At 40.6% G+C, this 21,174-nt stretch overlaps 1 protein-coding gene across 6 annotated transcripts in view; it reads right to left on the bottom strand.

Moving 5' to 3' along the window:
• The window catches only part of MEAF6 (MYST/Esa1 associated factor 6), a 29,390-nt gene extending 13,894 nt beyond the window's left edge, over positions 1-15,496 (bottom strand). For all 6 annotated transcript variants that reach the window (XR_011967215.1, XR_011967213.1, XR_011967214.1 and 3 more), the window contains exons 1-4: positions 15,293-15,496; positions 13,864-13,979; positions 3,102-3,189; positions 2,744-2,789 (exon numbers count right to left, since the gene is read on the bottom strand). Coding sequence is in view for 3 of the 6 variants with exons in the window: in XM_072610015.1 (XP_072466116.1) it covers positions 2,744-2,789; positions 3,102-3,189; positions 13,864-13,979; positions 15,293-15,382 (340 nt within the window). In the remaining 3 variants the exon portion in view is untranslated. The remainder of the gene's footprint in view (positions 1-2,743; positions 2,790-3,101; positions 3,190-13,863; positions 13,980-15,292) is intronic.
• Positions 15,497-21,174: the final 5,678 nt, after the last annotated feature.

Raw genomic sequence — 21,174 nt, 5'->3', positions numbered from 1 at the left:
AATGGGATATAAGAATTTAGGGAAGACAAAGGAGGAAAGCATGATCTGAAGTTATCTAATTTATGTGACCAGGAAATAGGTACAACAAGATTAGGATGGAAAGCTGGTTCTGAAGAAAAAACTGGCACTTCTGTTACAGACAAGTTAAATCTGTAGAAGTAAGAAGGTCCAAATAAGAAGTTAGAAATGCAAAACTGGTCCATGAGAAAGAACTCTACAGATACAGCTTTGAGTTACGCACAGAGAGATGTCTGAAGCCAACAGACAATTCTTCATAAATTACAAACTTTCACAATTTTCTTAATTAAACCAGGGCTTCAATGTAGTGATTTAATAATATTCCACAAGTATCATGATAATGCCTCAAATGAAATAAATATGATGAAGGAATAAAAGAGTTGAAAGGCACCCTAAGATCCCTTCAAATCAGCCAGTTCAATTCTCTCATTTAAAAAAAGAAAAGAACTGGGACCTAGAGACATTGACATGCCCAACATGTTTCTCCCTCCCATAACTAAACCAATTAATACTTCGATGCTTGGATTTAAGTTCCAACATGATACACATACATACATACATACCCACCCACCCCACATACGTATGTATATATGTACACATGTTTTCACTAAGACCACATATATTACATGTTACAGAAAAGTATATATGCATTTATAAATAATCTTACAATGGAAGTAAAAAGGGAAATATGGTCAATTCTTTAGAAATAAATATCTCATTCAGTGAGTTATGCATAGGAATCTATCTTTGACTCCCAAGCACCCAGCAGAGTGCCTGGCATACAGTAGGTGCTTAATAAATTCAACTTGATTATCTGATCTTATGATGCAGGTCACCTGAATATTACTCCTCAAAAAAAGCTCTCAATTTATAATTGTCTCTCTTAAGATACCAATTTTTGATGTAATGGACAGAAAGCTGTTTCATAGCAACTTCAAGGACAGTTGCCTTTGAATAAGTAACAAAAAGCCTTGAAAATGAAAAGATTTTGGAAAATGAAACATAACAAATGACAACTCGAGCTCAAATATGCAGAAATATATCTTTTTAACTTTATAATTTCCTCCAATCTTTTCCAACATTCACTTTTCCTATAAACACTTTTATTTTCCATTTTTGCCACTGCAATATTTTTGGATTCCTTATTTGTATATTACACTAGGTGAGTATACCTCAAACTTTCTATCCTAACTAAAAAGGTAACCAAAATATTACATCTAGCCAGAATTCAACAGACAGGAAGAAAAGAGGGCTTACTGTCAAAGATTAAAGTAAATACAAATTTAAACCAGGCCTTTTTTTATTCATGTGCATAGGGAACAAAGGTCAGGAAGGAACAGATGTAAGTTATCTTAAGAAAGTCAATTCACAAAAATCCCCAAATACAAAACTAAATATATTACAAAAGAACTTTTCTTTACAAAAATGTTCACATATCTTTTCTAATATATTTAAAACTATTCAATTTATATACACCTTTTCTAGAACATGTCTACTGCATAAAGTGAGGTATATATATTTATCTTCAATGGAAGCTAGGAAGCCCTTCTTAGGACAATTTACTCCAGATGTTATTCTGAAGTTCTGATAATTGTTAATCTTTCTTCCTTAGATGTTGAAAGTGGTCTAATGGAAAGAACTACATTTCTGAATGACCCTTAAATTCTAGTCATTAACAGAACCAAATTATACTAACTTACAATGCTCTGACATGTACCCTTTTATAAACGGTTTTGAGAGCTTGGTTTAATAAGCACTCCTTTGTCCTGAGTTAATTCATTACCTTGTGTATCACTGTTAATGCAGTTATCTAATTCAAGTAAAAAGTATTCACATGACCTAATTCTGCTATACTCTACCTTTAAAATAAAAAAGCATCCTTACCTAGAGTTTCTATTACCCTATGACATAGAACTTCTCATCTTAAATGTATTAGGGATATGATGCCAACCATGGCAACAGGGAGGAAGTGCATGACCTAAAGAAAACTATCATCTCCCAAGTCAATATCCCTCTCTCTGTTCTCCTGGTTTCCATTCATTCTTGAGTTTGTATGAATAGTTGATCCTCTAAAGATACACTGATTTTTCAAGAAACTCCAATATGGAGAATTCCAAAAACTGAAGTACAAAGATAGATCTATCTCTAAACACTGTTTCAGAAGGTCAAAATAGAAACAAGTATTGTTTCCACACATTAAATGATACAAATTCCTTATATTTGCATAGTGTTGTCCTCCAAAGCACCCACCATTTAATAAGGGGGAAGATATGTGTATTCCCCATTTTATAGACAAGTATTTACAGGTATAATGGATTAATAATATGTAAGAGTAAGAATGAACATCGAAGATCACCTAACCCAAGCTGTTCATTTTGAATGAGTGACTAAGCTCAGAGATGCTACCCAAACTGACCAAGGTCACGTACAGTTATGCCCACAATCTAGGATTGCTGATTACAAGTCCGAGGCTCTTTCCATTTCACCAGGATACATTCCTCTGAAATAAAAATTCTTCAATAACTTTCATTCAGTGAGATTAAAGTAAGAAGAGAGGTAAGGAAGCAAGTTGCAATCTCTCTTTCTCTCATATAGCACCTGTAAGGGTTTGTACTTGTATACAAATAAAAGTACATAAGAACCTCCTCTAGGTTTCTCAAAGAAACTACAAGAATTTAACATTTAAACACAGGGATGATCAGATCCTAAGAACAAAAAATCTTACTTTTTTCAATGAGTTGTTCCTGAACTCCAGCCAATGCACTGACTGCCTAAAAGAAAAAGAGACCAAAGAAACTCATTGGTAAGAGAGTCAGAAGAAACAAGAAATTAGATTCTAATCTGGGTATTGCAAAATAGGAACCTGGGAAATACTCATTTCAGAAAAGCAGCATTTGGCTAAACAGATTTATTTGGGGAAAAAAAAAGAATTTTTCAATAAAGTGTGAAAATTTTATATCAAATGCAAAAAAAGTACTTTTTTCTTTTTTACCAGAGAATTGTCACAAAAACTGATCTAAGTTTCACCTGGATTGACAGTTAGTCAACCATTAGAAATGTATTGCTAGTCTCACCCCACTTACCGCTGCTGAAGTAACTGAGGATTTACTGAAGAGTCGCTCGGCTTCCTTAAATTTTCGGTTCCTACGATCATTTTTGCTATTGGAGTTTCTAAAATGAAGAAGGAAAAACCTCATAAACACTAGCCACATATATAGTTAAGTTTTATTCCATACTTTGATTTGATAAGAAAAAACTATTTTCAGAAATGAAAAGTCCTTTTTCTACTGAAGGCACTGACAAAAAGAGAAAAAAATTTTCAGTTGAAAGCCACACTTAAATGAAAAACTTAATTTAGTTCTTTTTTGCTTTAAAGTAATAGAATATTCAATTCACAAATTTTAAAATTAAGATTGGGCAAATAAAGGTTTTTTTATTAACAGAAACTAAAGAATACTTCAGTTCCATACGCTGGCCAGGAAGACCAGAAAAGAGAATGGGAAAGGGAAAAGAGAGAAGTTAAGAAAAATAGATAGAAGAGGAAAAACGTCAGGAAGGAACAAAGATGCCCATACACTGGGAGAAGAGAAACCAAAGAAAAGGGAAGGTACCCAAAAAAAGGAGAAGAGAGAGATGGTTAGAAACATACACATACCCCAAAGGGAAAGGAAAAGGGGTGGAGGGGAGACAGACAGACACACTCACCAAGAAGGGATAGAAAAAGTCACATGAACCAAAAGGAAGGGGATCAGACACACGCATGCACGCACATACGCACACACGCACAAGAGTGATCCAGGAAGACACCAACCAACAAAAAAGGGTGATATCTTTTACTCCTACTCTTCAAAATTCATCATTTTTTCCAATTATTTGTAGACTATATTCCACATCTTGTATTAAAATCATGGGACTCTGGGAGAAAGGGATGTGGTATTAAAAGAGATTTATTATTTTCTGAATAAAATTCAGTCTGTTTTTCTCCTCTCTTCCTATTTAATTGTGAGCCAGAGTATTATCCATTTGTACTTTTTGCCCCAGATGCACAGACTGAAAGGAGGTCTACAAGTTGTCTCTTCAAACTCCTGTCACAATTTGAGTAATGGATATTCTTCAATCACTTCTTTCCCATGCGGATGGTAAGGCCAACTCTTTTGAATGCCTACAGACCTTTTCCAGGAAACTCTGTAATGTTCCAGGGATGGGTGAAAGTAGCACAATTTCATCTACAAACATAAACATCCGTAAAATCTCAATATCCACATGGAATCCCTCTTCAATATAGACCATGTGCTGAATCAACTTCATGACTCAACTGATGATTATGATTAGAAGGTGGCTGAATAGTCCAACAGTCCATCAACAAGCATTTATTAAGGACTTATGTACTGGGAACTGGGCTAAGTGTTAGGAGTACACACACAAATAAAAAGAAAGTTGGCCCCTGCCCTCAATGAACTTACATTCTAATAGAAAAAGACAGCAGAAGAGATGAAATGGGAGACAGAGATAGAGTAGGTACCCACAGGGTCCCAAGATGGCAAAGTCAGGAGAGTCAGAAGCAAAGTCAAGGAGGGAAATGAAGGGAGATTGGCCTGGGCCCGTCTCCAAAACAGAAGCCCCAGGAGGAACTCACCAATGAGAGAAAGGGATCACAAGGCAGGGGAGATGTTTCAGGGTGAGGGCACCCCAGGTGCTATTAGGGTAGTTTCTGAGTGAGAAGGCAATGATGCACCATAGGTGCATAACATTATTATTTCTGTTGTATCTTCCAAAGAATCTTGAATGATTCTGATTTATGAATGGAAGATACCTTGCTGAAAGGTGGCTCAAATAAAATACTCTTTCATAATCAACAATAAGCTCGGTATAAACTTTCCTTGAGTTTCATGATGGTAAAGATGCAGTCCACTGTACAACATTGCTTGTGAAAGCCTGCTCCCTACCATCAGTGAGAATGTCTTTGATGATTTAGATAAATATTAAAGATTTTGTGTAGATGGGAAAGCTAGCATTTGGATAAGTAGTTGAAGTTCTCTTGGTTATGTAGGTGGGGGGTTGGAGGGTGGGGATGGGAACTGTTTTTTTCCCTTACATCTTTGTTATCTTCTCCTTCAGATACAATGTAAATTAATTCCCCAAAGTCTACACAACTAATCACTTCCAGCGCATATCTCCTCTACATATACTTAATTCAATCAGGTGGCTTTTCTAGTCTTTGCTGTTTTTCGTAACACCACTATCCCTCTATAAGCACAACCAGTACTATGATGTTAAAGTCTAAGTGTAGTGCTGTTTCCCAAACTTTTCTATTTCCTCTTTCTGTCCAGATAGACTGTAAAATACCCTGATAATAAAATCACTTCTATTTCTTCTTTCACAGACCTTTACCCAAATGTTCACCTTACTTCTCCCCTCTCTGGTTCCAGGATTTCTGAATTAGGAGTGCGTTGGGCACGTGGTGAATACATATTTGAGGTCACAGATTTTACTGCTGGCTCTTTTCTTGGATTTCATCTACCGTGAACTTATGGGTATCTCAACTGCTACTCTTCTTCCTTCACTTTAGAAAATCTCTATTTCCTGTTTGTTCTGCTTTAGTAGCATATAACTACATAAAAGGCTCTAAGAATTATTATGTGTCTTCTGGCTTAGTTGGAATTTCCCTTTTTTTATTTGCTATTTTGTTTATTTTCTGCCCTCTTTAATCCGACTGGCTAAAGATTTATCAATTTTAATGAGTTTTTTTTAAAAAAACAACCTTTTAGTCAGTCTAATTCTATGGCTTTTTTGGTTTCCAGTTTATTTCTCCTCCAATTTTTAATATCTTCTCTTTTGTGTTTATTTTAGGTTTGTTTGCTAATACTTTTTAAAAAACACAGTCAGTTGATTAAATCTCTCCTCTCTTTTGTTAATATGTTTGTCGGGATATGATTTTTCCTTATGAGAACTCTTAGAAATTTTGGGATGCTATTATCATTTTTTTCACTTTATTATTGTTTCTACGATTTGTTCATGAACCCACTCAATATTAAGAATTTCATTGTTAAGTCTCCATTTGCCTGTGTCTTTGTGCTCTCTCAACTGATTACTAATTTTATTGTGTTATTAAGTCTGTAAAGGATGTGTTTATTCTTTTTGCCTTTTTACAGTGGTTTACAATATATCTGTGCCCTGATATATGTTCAATTTTTGTAAAAGTTGCATATAGTGCTAGGAAATACATATATTCTTTAACAGTCCCATTTAAAAAGCATCCAAAACTGAGAGGAACACTGAAATCTCCTGCTACTTTATATTACTGTCTTCTTGTAGTTAATTTTTTTCTTTATGAAATTAGATACAATTATAATATTGATATTTGTTTGTCTATGATTCCCTTTTGGCACTTTCTTTGTTTATCCCTTTTTATGTTTTGAAAGTAATCTAATACCATCTTCATCTAATAGTAGGAGTCTGTGCTTTTTTGGATTCACGTGATGCATAGTAATTTTTTTTTCCAGCCCCTCATTTTTATTCTGTATATGTCTGTTTCTTAACTGTGTTTTTGTAAGCAATGAATTGTGGAATTGGGCTTTGTTATCCAACCTGTCACACTTTTTCTTTTCTTTTTTTTTTGTTGTTTAATCCATTCACATTGAAATTTTGAGTTGCCCTCCACTGGTCTTCTCCAAATTAGGATTTCCCCCCATTCCTCTGTAAACACAGTACTTTGTCCCTTCAATTACACTAATCTATATTAAAGCAACCCTGTTCTCTTATCTTCTTCCTTAAGCACTTTCCCTCCCATTACATGTTTCCCCTTTCTCTAGTTTGCAGTTTCACTTAATTCCGTTTTTTATGTAGTTAATTCTCCCACTGTTTTCTCTTCTCATTTAAGCAGTCAAGTAAAATCACACTTCCTCTCCTCCCCTTCAATTTGCTTTGTTCAATATTTTAAATTTTATTTTCTATGCCTTTAAGAAAAAGGATTCTTCCCTTCTCTTTGTTATTTATCTTCCTTTTCTGTTTATTCTAGACTTTTATTCTTTGATTCACGGTCCTTATACTGTCTTTTTTTGGTCTCAATTCCACAAGGAATAAAAGCTTCTAAGGTCACTATGCTAGGTTCCCTCTTCTAAACAGTTTCTATTTTAATGCACTGTAGATTTCATCCCCATGCCCCTTTTTCCCCATTGTGCCTCACTCTTAGAAAGCAGAAGATAGAAAGGATATTAATCCATGCTAAGAATTTTCCTATGTCCCTAGTTCTATGTTCATGATTAACTTTTACCCACCCTGTAGTTATTTTTCCCCCCAATTACCATGGAATCCCTTTCCTTGGTCCATGCCCTTATACTCTTCGGGATGTATGTTGTCCCCCAGCTAAGCATCAAATCTGCACAGACGATACCCACCCACTGTGAGGTCCCTAACTCCCTTTACAGAATCTCTCTTCTTCAATGATAGCATAGTCCACCCTCCCAGCACTGAAACAAGATTTATCCCTTTCTTTCCCTGTCCTGATGTTCTTCCCCTTTTGCTTCCCTGCCCATTCTCTTGTAGGCTCTCTTATTTTTAAGAGCCTAGATGAGCTATTTTTCCTTCACTGCTAACTTTGACTTGATTAAGGTATATCACATATTCCCCTCTATCATACTTCTCCCCTTCCCCTCTTTATGTACCCTCTCAATCTGTAGGTTAGCTTTACCAAAAAACACTGATTCACCAGTAAGTGGGGTACTATGAGATGTAGTCCTTTCTTCCCTATCACCTCTAGTTGATATCTACTTCAAATATTTCAAACACTTCTTTTCTTAACTAAATATCCCATCTTTTTTTTTCATTAATCCTTAGGATTAGGTATGCAGGGCATATCATGTTGAGCTGTTTCTTGAACTCCTGTGCTCTTTGGAACAAATTATTTCACATCCTCTGTAGTTTCTGGTGAGTGCAGAATAATCTTGTATTATTTTAATTTCCCTTCATCTCTTGCAGAGGTTGTTGTTTCTTAACAAAATTGTTAAATTTAACCACTTTACGTCTTGGAGTTTTCACAGATATATGGATTCTTTCAGTTGGCACTGTTTCATGAATTCAGAAGTTCTGGGCAGTTTTCTTACATTATTTCTAACATTATGGTGTTGAGGTATTTTGGTTAGTCATATTCTTCTGAGACCTATCATCCTTAAATCATCTACATGCATCTTGTCTTTGAGATCAGTATGTTTTGCTTATGTGGAGATCAGGTTTTCTTTTAAAATTAGTAGTTTTTTGCTTCTCTTCTTCCAAATTGTCCTTTACTTCCTCATATTTGCATTCCCAATCAGTTGTTTTCTCTTTGATTTCTTTAGTGAGACTTGCCATGACAGATTCAAATTTTTCTTCTCTTCCAATTACTTCTGCTACGCAGGTCTGAAATTCTGTTTTTACAAATCTTCTTTCTCTTTAACATTGTGTTGATTCATCTTCCTCTGTCTTGAAATACTTAATTCACAGATGCCTGAAGGTTGTTTCCTAATCTGAAGACCATTTCCCCTTCTGCTATTAATACCTTTCCTGTTGGTTTTTTTTCTGCTTATATTAGAGGTCTCTGAGTTTTCTTCCTCCTGAGATCTTGGGTGGATCTTTTTTCTTTATTCTTCCCTATGGCTCAATCACTGCTTTGATGGTAGTATCCTTGGGAACTGGATCTCATAACTATCTTAGCCTCCTCCCACTCTGGACAATTCATGGTTTACCAGCCATGGACTCTGCCCCAAGTGGTTTCTAGGGGTATAGAAGTGGCCCCAGCTGGATGCTGGAGTCTTTCTCTCAGGTTCAGTGAAGTACCACACAACCTCCCACAAGTGCTCTGCCCCAGCTACCTTTGTTCCTAAGTTTAGCTCAAATTCTGTTGCAGCCCAGAATACTGGTATACTGCTGCTGTTGCACTCTGGGCAAATGTTTACCATTTGGATCTGAGGCGCTGGGAGGAGGGGGTGAGGGTATGTGTTGAAGTAGAGTTTTGAACTCTGTTCCAAGTGGGTAGGTTGACTTGTATAAACCTGCTTCTAGGTGGGTGGTGGGGAAGGGGGCACTAAGTGGGTAAGTTAAGGGCTAAACAGGTTTTTCTCTGCTGTTAGTTCATCAACTATTTACTTTGTTTGGGTTCTTAATAGCCTAGACCAGGAAGACTGGTGAAACTGATTTATGTCTGGTATCTAACAATTATTTTGGAGAGGTTTGAGAGGTCCTGAAGATTGGAGAAAATCTCTAGCCCTCCATCTTGTTGGCCATGTGACCTAGAAGTCTGATATGTTTCTTATTAAATTCATAGAATCACCTTCTAGTCACTGTCTGACTCCTCCCTTTTGATGGCAGTTTCCTTGAGGGCTGGCTTTCAAAGCTATGTCAGCTTCCTCTGGCCGTGGGCAATTTACATTTCATGGCTCTGTCTCTGCCTCAAGTGACTTCTGGGGGACAGAACTGGCCCCAGCTGGGTGCCTTCCCTCTGATTTAGTGGAGTGCCACACAGCCCATATAAGGGCCCTACTCCAATTCCCTTGGTGTCAGTTCTCTGGCTGAGCTCTGTTGTAGCACAGAGCACTGCCACTGCTGTTCCAGCTGAGCAAGCTTCTGGGTTTTCATTTTCCTTTGCACTACAAGAATAGTGGGAAGGCAGAAGAACTGAGTTCTGTGGCAACCTTAGTAGGTCAGCTTATGTAGCCCTGCTGTCAGGGCATGATGGACAGTAGGGAAGGGAGAGCTGAGTGATGATATCAGGGACCAGATATTAGCCTTCTTTGCAATCAGTTCACTGAACTGCTACCTGGTCAAGATTCTTGGTGTCCTAGACCATGGAGACAGCTGAAACTGCTTTATCTCTTGCACAATATTCCTAAGTCATGAGGACTGAAGAAAATGTCTATCTAGAACTCTATCCTGTTGGTCATGTGACCCAGAAGTCCTGTAGGAACTCTCTATGGTAACCAACTTGTCACGCAGTTTTTTCCAAGGGACAGAGCACTGGGCCTGGAGTTAGGAAGATTCCTCCTGAATTCAAATTCGGCCTCTGACACTCTGCAGCTGTATGACCCTGGTCAAGTCATTTTACCCCTATTTGCCTCAGGTTCCTCATCTGTAAAAATGAGCTGGAAAAGGAAATGGCAAATTCTTTCAGTATCTCTGCCAAGAAAACCCCAAATGGATTCATGAAGAGTTGGACATGCATGAAGACTGAAATAACTCAACAACAAAAACCTTTTTAGCTTAGAGCCATTTTGATCACATTTGCAACACACCTGGCAAAAACATTCTCAGGAGCCTTTGTTAGCTGTACTCAATTCCTGGCCAGAAATCTGTTATCCTTATATATTAAGCCAAGTCAACAAGGGTTTAAGATCTCACTTTCTGCCAGGCACTGTGCCAGACACTGAGGACATAAATACAAGCAAAAAGAGGACAAAAAAAGAAACTCAGACAGGCAAGAAACTTACATTCTAATGGGGGAAGAAAACAAGAAAAGGGGCAATGGGGAGGGAACTCAGGAGTAGAGCTGAGAAAGGAGTAAATGAGTATGACTGGAGTGAATGAGTATGACTGGCTTGAGCACTTCCTCAAAATGCAAGATCTAGAAAGAACTCATCAATTAGAGAAGGGAGCTACAAGGATCTTCCAGGATGAGAAGTCCCAGGATGTTGAGACATGGAAAAAGTCTAGCAAGTCAGAAACAAGGAGGGCCAGGAGAGAACACTGAAAGGTGTCCATGGTCCAGCAATTCAAATTCCTTTCTCAGATACTATCTTCTTAGCCCATTTCCAAAATCCGCTTCCCTCTTCTCTTTCCTTTGCCTTCAATGGACAAGAGTGAGGAAACTACAACTTGTGTCCTCATGGTCTTTAGTTTCTTGCCCAAGACTTGCTTTCTTTAGCAATACTGTCTACATTACTTCCAGAATATATTTTGTGCTCAGGTGAATTGCCATAAGCAGGTAGTTGCCACATGTTTTGATAAATCTTTTCTGCTTTGTCTTAGGCACATTCACTGGAAAGTCAACAAATCTCTTTGCTCCTGTAAGCCAGTTATCAGCTAGTGGCATCAGTACCCAAGGGTAGGAATCACCAACCACTGCGGCTCCCTGCTTCTTTCTTTAATCCTTACTGGAATGATCTCTCATCTAATAGCTTCTATGGCACCACCACATCAAACTCAAGAAGACAAGCTGCAGCTTCTCCCTCAGAGGATACAAATCCCTCCTCTGCAGGAAAAACTTCAAGCCTGTATTTTTAAGCTTTAAATACATGGCTGTCCCTTTCCTTTCTTTAATCTTCTGTGTAACACTCTTCCACTCTTTCACCTAGTAGCCAAGGGTCAAGATTCCCCTCCTCCAACTTAGATTCCCCCTTCCACCACTGAATCCTCACCTTGTTTTCTTTTAGGAATGCTTCAGTGTTTCTCACAACCTGAGACGACAATCATACATACGAAAAAAGAGGAAGAGACACACATACCCCAAGAAAAAAAGGTGAGACACACTCTCCAAGAGGAAAGCATATGCATTCATGTTTACACACACAAACACACACACACACACACACACACACACACACACACACGGCGAAGGGACGCAGAGATACAAACATATGCCCTAAGAGGAAAGAACAGACAGACACATAAACCAAAAGGAAAGGAGACACAAACCAAAAAGGGACAGAAACAAACATCCAAACCAAGAGGAAGAGGGAGAGAGATGGAGACACCAACAAACAGGGAGAAATAAAGAGACACCCATAAACCAAAAGGAAGGAAGGCAGACAAATACATAAACAAACCAATCAAGAGGAAGAAAAAGAGTAAAATAAGACACTAAGAGGAAAGAAAAGAAGACAGACACAAAACAAAAGGAATAGGAAAAGACTGACAGACACGTATGCACGAAAGCACACACACTATGAGTAAAGAAAAAGACGTGCTCGCCAAGAGGGAGACAACCAAAGAAACACTCTCTCACTCTCTCTCTCTCTCTCTCTCTCCCTCTCCCTCTCATATCAAGAGGGAGGCCTACATCAAAGTAAAGGAGGAGAGATAAACCACAATAAAGGAGATATCCACAAAAGAAGCAAGAAACCATTTAAAAAAAAAAAAGACCCAACAGTAAGAGGAAAAGGGAAAAGGAGAGAGATAAAGAGCAAGGAAGAAAACAAAATATACACAAAGGTCAAGAATGAAAGACATAAAATTCAAGGAAAAAACTTAGAGAAGTAGAGAAAGAATGAAGGGAGACAAGAGCAAAGGAAAGGGGCAAACACTAATGTACAAATGGATAGGAGGCAGGGAGAGAGACAAATAGAAGGATAAAGTATATTAGATGGGAAGGAAAAAGTAAAATAGGAACAGAAAGATGAGGACTGAGGGAGTTAATATTCAAAGTTGGGCATATATAAAGCTTTTAAAAAGGTTTACAAAGTTCACTGTATCATTTGATCAAATAGTTAGTGGTAAACTACTTTTTTTCATACCTTGTTGTTAATTTGACCTTCTGATTGAGCTGTCATTATACTTTGAAAAGCTGATTTAAGCACAGTTCACAACTCTTTCACAGCTCTCATCCTCACTTTGCCACTCAGAGACACCAAAAGAAATTATCCAAATCATCTGGAGGATGATCTCAGAGGACCTAATGACCAGGGTGGAGTAAGGGGGTGGGAGATTAACATTACCACAAGCTAAAGCTCTCATACAGGCTTCCATTTCACAATGTGTTTCTACTGCATTGTCTATCCCCAAGGATTCCAAAATGTAACATCAAAATTACCTTCAACTTTGGTCTCCAAGGGTGACAGACACTACTAAAAAGGAATGAAAAATGAACTGGAGTAGTGTGTCTTGTGGGTTAGAATACTAGTTTAGAAATTTACAAGGAACTTTTATCACCACTACCCTGTAAAGAAGGTAGTACAAGGATTTCAATCGCCATCATAAAGTACAGAAAACTGAGGTTCAAGTAAGTGACCAGCCCAAGGACTGACAAGTGAGATAGGGCTCCTTCCACTCCAGAGTCCTGTCGTTTCACTAACTTCTATTACATTTCAGGCTTCAGATTGGACTTCATGGCTACCTTTCTGACTCTTAGATTCTGTGACAGCATGTTGGGCCACAGTTTCCTCATATTCAAAATGTACAGATCAGTCAAATGCTCTGACTTCCAAATGAGCACCATTACTTTAAGAGCAGAAAACACTAGGAGTTAAAACTTAGAAGCAACAGTACACTACACAGTACAATACAAAAGGCACATCTGGTGAGTTTCTGCTTCTACCCACTAAATTTCAAGATTTTTTTTGGTCAGTTTTCAGAAGAGTTTTGAGAATGGAAAATGAAGAAGTCATTCCCGGATATCAACTACAAGTGTGGATTAAAGCTGGAAGGGACCTCAGAACTCATCTATTACCAACCTCCTCATTTTACAGACAGGGACATGAAGGTCCAGAGATGGGACTTTGGGCAATCACTTTAAAAAATAATTAACAAAGCAGGAATCCAAACAGAAGCTCTCTAACTACAAATTCAGGATTCTTGCCATCACTCGACAGCATAAAACACAGTAATAGGTTTAGGAGAGAAACTGGACTGACCCCTGAGGACTGATTATTTCAGTAAAACAAAAAAAGCCCAGATGTCAAACTCACACAGAACTGTTGAGTAAAGTCACTTAAGGGAATTTGCTACCTGGAATTGGCTAAGCTCTATGGCTCCACATATGATGACAAATGGTGCTAGATATTAAACTAGAAACTGCTACTGGAGACACACTCTTAAAAACAGAAATTGGTGACATTCTACCCAAAACACCCGCTATAAAACAGAAGCCTTTCTGACACTCACTTTTGATTTGTCAGATAGCGGTCCCAGCCCCGAATAATATTGCCATACATCTGGGTGTCTTCCAAGTAGCTCCCTTCAAAAGCATAGATCTGTCTCTCCAAGTTTGCCAGCGTCTCCTGGTGGACACACACAAAAAAAGCACAGGGATGCTACTACCTTTCAAGTTGGAATATTCAGTCTGACCAAAAGGAGATTTAGTCAACAGGTTTAAAACGGAGGCTCTTGCCTCACAATAATTCACACCTGACAGCACCTTTTCAGTACATTTCCACGGAATTCTTACCCTCCATTGAGTAGGTGATGTATGATTATACCCAAACTATTTATTACACAATCATCACTTTGGCTTTGGGAGGCAAAGTTAGGATTTGGGGTAAATTGAACCCTTGCTGTTTCTGAGTTACACTAATACTGCTTTTGACACCTAGAGGAGCAGGCTGACTGCTACCAAAAGGGAATTTCACTCAGGTTGGTAAAAAGTTCTTGTAAGAGCAGCATAAGCTTTGGAAGGGCCTTCCATCCATAAGGCTCAGAAAGCCTTTTAAGGGTCAGGATCCCTTTTCCATTAGCAAGAGCCAGAAAACGTCACTGGATTCCTTGTGGCTACAGTAACCAACATTTGCTGCTCCAGGTGAGAATGGCCCACCACCAGCCCCATGCAAGGTTCTGTTCAAGGGTGACTTTGCTTTGCTTCTGTCCTCCCCTTACCAAATAACCCTACATTCCCCCAACCCTATTATCCCTCCCACACCATCCTCTCCCTTCCCCCAAATACCTCCCAATTCCAAGTCTTTTCCACACCTACCTCCTCCCCACCCCCCACCAGAGGCACTCCTGGGAGAGTACCCAGTCCCACCTCCCTCCCCCTCCATCCCGCCGCCTAAAGTCCCAATTCCCCAGCTGTCCCATCCCAGGAACACCTCCTCAGAAGGCCCCTTCACTTTCTTTCCCCATGTGCTTCCCTACAGAGCATCCCTGGGCCTCAGTTTCCCCAGCTGTCAAATGGAGAGGTGGGACTAGCTCTAAATCTATGAAGCCAGAAACCCACCCTGCTTCCGCTGTGTTCCCCTCCCCCATCCGCCCCGCCCCCGCCCCGCCCATCCCGCTGCTCAGCCCCGCCTCCGCCCCCGCGGCTCGCGCCCGGCAGTCCCCGGGGGCGCGTGGGGGCGCGGGCCCGTGGAGGCGGGCGCGAGCGCGGCTGGGCCCCGGGGCGCGAGGCTGGGCCCCCCGGGCCGCGGGGAGCGGGAAGCGGAAGCGGAGGAAGGGGCGCCGTGCGCCGGGCTCGCAGAGAAGCCCAGGGCCCGCGCCGCTGCCGCCGGCGTAACGGCCGCCAGGAAGCCGGGCCGGGCCGGACCCCCGCCCCGAGGTGCTCCCGGGCTGGGCGAGGAAGACCCGAGCGCCTTCCTCCTCCTCCCTCCTGCCCTCTCACCGCCAGCTCCTGCTTGCGCTTCACCAGCTCGGCCAGTTCCCGCCGGGTGTCCGGGATCTGCGGCGGCGCCGCCTTGTTGTGCATCGCCATGTTGGGCCGAGGCGCGAGGAAGGAGGCAGAGAGAGAGCGAGCGGGGTGGGGAGGGAGCGAGCGAGGGAGGCGGCCCCGCCGCGCCCCCGCCCCTCGGCCGCCAGGGGGCGCCGCCGCCACTGCGCCTGCGCGCGGGCGTCCCAGGCGGGTGGGGGAGGAGGCAGGCCGTGGAGAGCAGAGAGGAAATCAAGGGAGGGGGAGAGAGGAAGTGGAAAGAGAGAGAGAGGAAATAAAGGGAGAGAGAAGAGGAAATAGAAGGAAGGGAACAGAAAAGAGAGTAGAGAGGAAATGGAGGGAGAGGAGAGAGAGATAAGTAGAGAGAGGAGGAGAAAATGGAGAAGGGGAGAGAGAATAGAGGGAATGAGGGAGAGAGAAGAGGAGAAGGAAAGGGACAGAGAGAGGAAGAGGAGTGGGATGGAGGAGAGAAGGGAAGGGAAAAGAGAAGAGATCGTGGGGGGAGAAGGGAAGGAGAGAGAAGAGAGGAGATGGAGGGAGGAGGGAGGGAGAGATTTTGAGAGCTCTGCCCTCTGGCCCAGCTGAGGCCGTGGGGGCAGAACAGCAGGACCTCGGACAACCGCTGCCTTATTTGGCCAGGGAGGAAACCAGACACAGAGAAGGGAAGGGAGGTGAGCTCGACCAGTACTGGTCAGGAGCTGCCAAGCGCAAGAATGCAAGTTTCGTGAGTTGTCTTTAAGTCCCAGACTTCTCCAAGATACACCAGTGAATCTGCGATCTCGTCGTCTAGGAGTTCCCTCCACCAGTGGACATCCTGACGCATCCTAGCCAGCCTGTCCAGCACCATTCTCGACTTAACCCTCCCAAAGTGTGTCACAAGTTGTTGAAGGCCTTTCCTGCTCTCTCCCAACCTGGAGAAGCTACTAGTGCACAGTCCATCTTCTCCTTCTGTCGTACATCTCTGATGATAGCCTTTACTCCTGTTTTTACACTTGGTTCTATGTGGCAGCCTGCTTGCCCCAACCACAGACCTTTCCATTGTCCTCTCTGTGATGCTCATTTTGAATTTTTCAGAAGCAATGAGGGAAGGGGGACGCTGACCAGTGAGAGCTGTTTCCTCAAAGCACAGCAGTGCCCTCTGCCTGCTGCCACACCTGCCTTGGGAAGTGTGTGAGGATGAGTAATGGAGGACCCTGCTCTCCACCTCAGAGCATGCACAGCACAGTTATTCTAATTATTTCCAGTTCACTAAACACATGGACTTTTGATTGGCTGCTGAACCAGAACTGGGACTGTAAATAAAAAACTATTGAGAAGGCAACTCAGCCCTTTTTCCTTCCCTGGCATCCAGAGAGGTGTTACCAATCTCCAGGGCCACAGACCCCCTCTCACCAGGAGCCAGTCTGAAGCACATGGCCCTATTGTTTCCGAAAGAGGAAGTACCAGTAACCTACTTTCTCCACTATAGCCACATGAAGCCATGTTGCTTCCATTGTGTCTTTATTTTAATGCTGTATAGTGAAGGAATATTGGAGGTAGAAAAACCTGGTAAGATTATAAAAGCTTCAGGAACAGAGGCTCAGTGGCGGAGTCCATAGTTAAAGCTGACAAAACTCCAACACTGCCATAGAGAATCTTGAGGAGCTAGAAGGCCACATGTGGCCTTGAGGCTGCAGGTTCCCCACCCCTGATCTAAGACAACTCAAAAAGACTCATGATGAAAAATGCTATCCACATCCAGAGAAAGGACTATGGAGTCTGAAAACAGATTAAAGCAGACTATTTTCTCTCTTTCTTATGGTTTTCCCCTTTTGTTCTGATTCTTCTTTGACAACGTGACTAATGTGGAAATATGTTGAATATAATTGTATACATATAGTCTATATCAAATTGCTTGACATCTTGGGGAGGGGGGAACATAAGGAGCTCAAAATCTTATAAAAGTGAATGTTAAAAACAAATAAATTTTTAAAAAGAACTTTGACAGATTATATGTCTCTAAAGCAGGGGTTATTAATCTAGAATCTGTGAACTTTTAGATAAACATTTTTGATAAAAAAAAAAAAATGACCAACAGAGCCCAGACTAGCAGTAGGTGATACCCTAGTAACAGAAGCACTGAATGAGGTCCTACAAGCAAGGCATGGACTGTGTCCATTTGCTGTACCTCATTCAGACGAGAAGTTGGCAGAGTAAATGCTATGTAGCAACTGCTTTAAAATGGTGCCCCCTAAGCCCCAGGGACTGAGGTGGTATAGAGGACAGTATGCCCTGAGGTGCTCAGGGAGAATAGTTTATACTTCTATTCTTGTTATATCCTCTCAGTAAATATCCCTTTCTAAAAGCAAATTTAATGTTAATTGTTTAAATGATCCTAGAGCCCTAGTATCTAAGGTGAATTTCCTAGGGGAAAGACTAACTGTAATAGCTATTGCCATTGGGGAGAACATACCAGGTTGGGGATTCAAGCTGAAGGAATCAAAAGAAACCTCCCTGCCCTTGAGAACCCAACTCATCAGTGCTGGTGGGACCTGGTCTAAGGACCCCAGCTTTTATAGACTATATTTGTAAAGAAAAGATGGACATTTGTTGTCATGAGGAGCTTGATTGGAGGAAGGGGTCAGTAAAAGTGCTTCGCATTTTCTTGAAAGCAATCCAACCCATCCTCCTTTTCAACCCTTGGTCTAGCTCATTGTCCATCTATATTGTCTTCAGTTGGACAAGATCTGTCATAAGTCTGTTGACATATTCTCAGTCACTTTTGGGGGAATCAATTAGGTGTGAGTTTTTAGTTGTTGGTTTTTCCCCGCAGCCCTTTGGTACCCTCGTTTAGATAACCTCATGAATCAGTCCCTCATTACCTCACGATTGTGTCACCTCCAACATGGATCTTGTCTATACATACTTGATCCAATTCAACTCTTTTTCCCATCTTTGTTCTTTAGTGCCAATTCTACTTCTGTCAGTCCCTTAGAGACTGATATTAGGGCCTAAGTGTGGTGGTTCCACTAGCCTTGATAGAGAAAACCGTTTCTTGTAATAATTTTGGAAAATCTTTTCAAATACTCTTCTCTTTATAGTTCACTTTCTGTTTTCATCCTTGGGTTCTTTTAGGATGACTGCACAGTTGGATATTTTGCCTGACTTTCTTTAGACTGATTTTGTCTCTGCTTTATGAGATAATACTGCTCAAATATCCAGCATCCTTCTTTGTAAGATTTTCCAGAAGAGTTTGGTATCCTAACCTCATATTTCACTGAAAAAAACAAGTGATTTTCTCCTTTCCTCATCTCAAATCATTCAGATACCTTGCACTACTATTTCTTCCATCACTCTGTCTCACATGAAGAAGTGACCCTATATCTCTTCTGTATTTCATAGCTGAATTCTTTGAAAAAAGGCCATGTACCACCAGAAACTCCACTTCCTTTCCTTTCACTCTTAACTCTTTACAGTACAGCTTCTGGTCTCATCATTCAATTGAAACTGCTCCCCAAAGTTACCAATGATTTAATTGCCAGATCTAATGAATTCCCACCAGTCCTCATCATTTTTGACTTCTGCAGCCTTTTACACTAATGATCTCCCTCCTTTCCTTGATATGCCTTTCTCTTCTCTCTAGGTTTTCATGACATTGCTCTCCTATTTCTCCTCATACCTGTCTGACCTCTTCTTGGTTTCCTTTGCTGAATCTTCCATCTATATGTTGATCCTGGTAACCATAAGTTTCACCAAAGTTTCCATCCCCAATTCTCTTCCCCCTCTCTACTTTTACACTTGCTGATCTTATCCATGTTTTTAATGATCACCTCTGTAGAAATGATTCTTAGATCTCTTTGTTCAGCTCTAACCTCTCTGCTGACTTCCAGTCTTGCATCTCCAACTGCCTATTGGATATCTTGAACTAGATGTCCTGTAGCCATCTGAAATTCAACATGTCCAAAACAACTCATCTTTCCACTCAAATCTTCCCCTTTTTAGTTCTTAGTTTATTGTCAAGGGTAGCACCATTTCCCCCACCCAGGTTCAAAACCTAGGTATCATCCTCAAAACCTTGTACTCTCTCACTCCCCATATTCCATCAGTTGCCAACACCTGTCATTTCTACCTTGGCAATATCTTTTGTATACGTTCCCTCTCTTCTCTGACATTGCCACCACCTCGGTGCAGGCCCTCATCACCTTTTGTGTGGTTTATAGCAATTGCTTGCTGGTTGCTCTCCCTGCCCCAATTCTCTCCCCAGTCTATTCCATCCTCCATTCAGCTGTCAAAATTATTTTCCTAAAGCCTAGGTCTGACCTTGTCACATACCTATAAACTCCAGTGACTCCCTTTTAACCCCAGGATTAAATATAAAATTCTCTGTTTATTGACTTATACAGCCTTTCCAAACCCAGCCCCTTTCTGTCTTTCCAGTCTTGTTATACCTTACTCCCCTCCATATATGCTGATCCAGCAGCACCAGCCTCCTTGCTATTCTGAGGATACAGTGGCAAAGCAGATGGATTTTACACTCCATTTCCCAGTCCCAGGCATTTTTACTGGTTGTCCCCCATGCCTGGAATTCTCTCGCTCCTTCTCCATACCTCCTGACTTTCTTCAAGTCTTAGCTAAAATCCCACCTTTTGCAGTAATCTTTAATTTTAGTGCCTTCACTCGGAGATCATCTCCAGTTTGTCCTGTATATATCTTGTTTATACATAGTTGTTTGCATGTGGCCCCTCCATTAGATAATGAGTTTCCTGATAGCTGGGAGTATTTTTTTCTTGCCTTTCTTTGTATTGCCAGCACCTAGTACAATACCTGGTATATATTGTGTGCTTAATAAATGTTTATCAACATGATTTTATTAGCCTGGTGTCGCTGTCATCTCTCTCTGGCAAGAAAGTCAAATAGTTACTGACTAATGTGCTCTTTGTACTGTTTTGTTCTTGTTGTAGTAGTTAATTTTCATTGAGTGAGCTTTTGGATGAAATTATTATAGTCTGTGTCTGTGTAGTTTGTTGTCCATTTCCCATTTTTTATCTTCAATAGCTTGTTTCATTCAAGGTTAAATCTTAATTATATACCATGTGTTTTTCTCATTAATATTATCTTATTAATTATAAAGTCTGATCTTAGCCCTGACAAAACAAGGAATTGTCTGACTTGCAGTCAGATGACTGAGATAACTCCCAGATTGCTTCTCCATTAATATGTCATCAGTTTCATTCTTTATCATGTTGTTTGGTGCTCACCACGTTTAGTACCTGTCAACTCTTTTTTTTGACAAATGTATTCATGATATAGAGGTGTGAGACTTCTGTACAATCTACAAAAGTCTTTGACCTTTCTCATTTTTTTTGCTCTCAAGAAAATTAAATGTCCAATATCACAAAGGGACAGTGCCTAAAATCTGCTGCATTGACTCTAAATCCAGTGTATTTTCCCCCAATAGATATCAGTCACTCAACAGGAATTTATTAAATGCCTTCGCTGGGCCTGGCACTCTGCTGCTATGTGTTGGAGGATCCAAACACAAAAATAATTAGGGCTATTGTGGAGCAGCCTCTACCCTCAAGGAGCTTATATTCTATTAGAAGAAACAAATGTATATTCAACATACACTATATTATATTAGATTATATAAACAATATGTATATAGTGTATACATACATATAAATATACATTGTTATCTGGTAGTAGTTGTCCTTCATTCTCGAAGAGGCCCAAAATGACATCCCCATGATAAATTCAAATTTCAGCATATCCAACTGTGGCTGATCAGACAAATACAAGCTTGGAATGCTCTACCACAAATTGGGCACAGATAGTCCGTGTGAACATTTGGGGTGGAT

The sequence above is a fragment of the Notamacropus eugenii genome, chromosome 5 (genome assembly GCF_028372415.1).
Source record: "Notamacropus eugenii isolate mMacEug1 chromosome 5, mMacEug1.pri_v2, whole genome shotgun sequence".
Taxonomy (NCBI): domain Eukaryota; kingdom Metazoa; phylum Chordata; class Mammalia; order Diprotodontia; family Macropodidae; genus Notamacropus; species Notamacropus eugenii.
The sequence above is the reverse complement of the archived record's forward strand: the minus strand, read 5'-3'. Positions and strand labels throughout refer to the sequence as shown.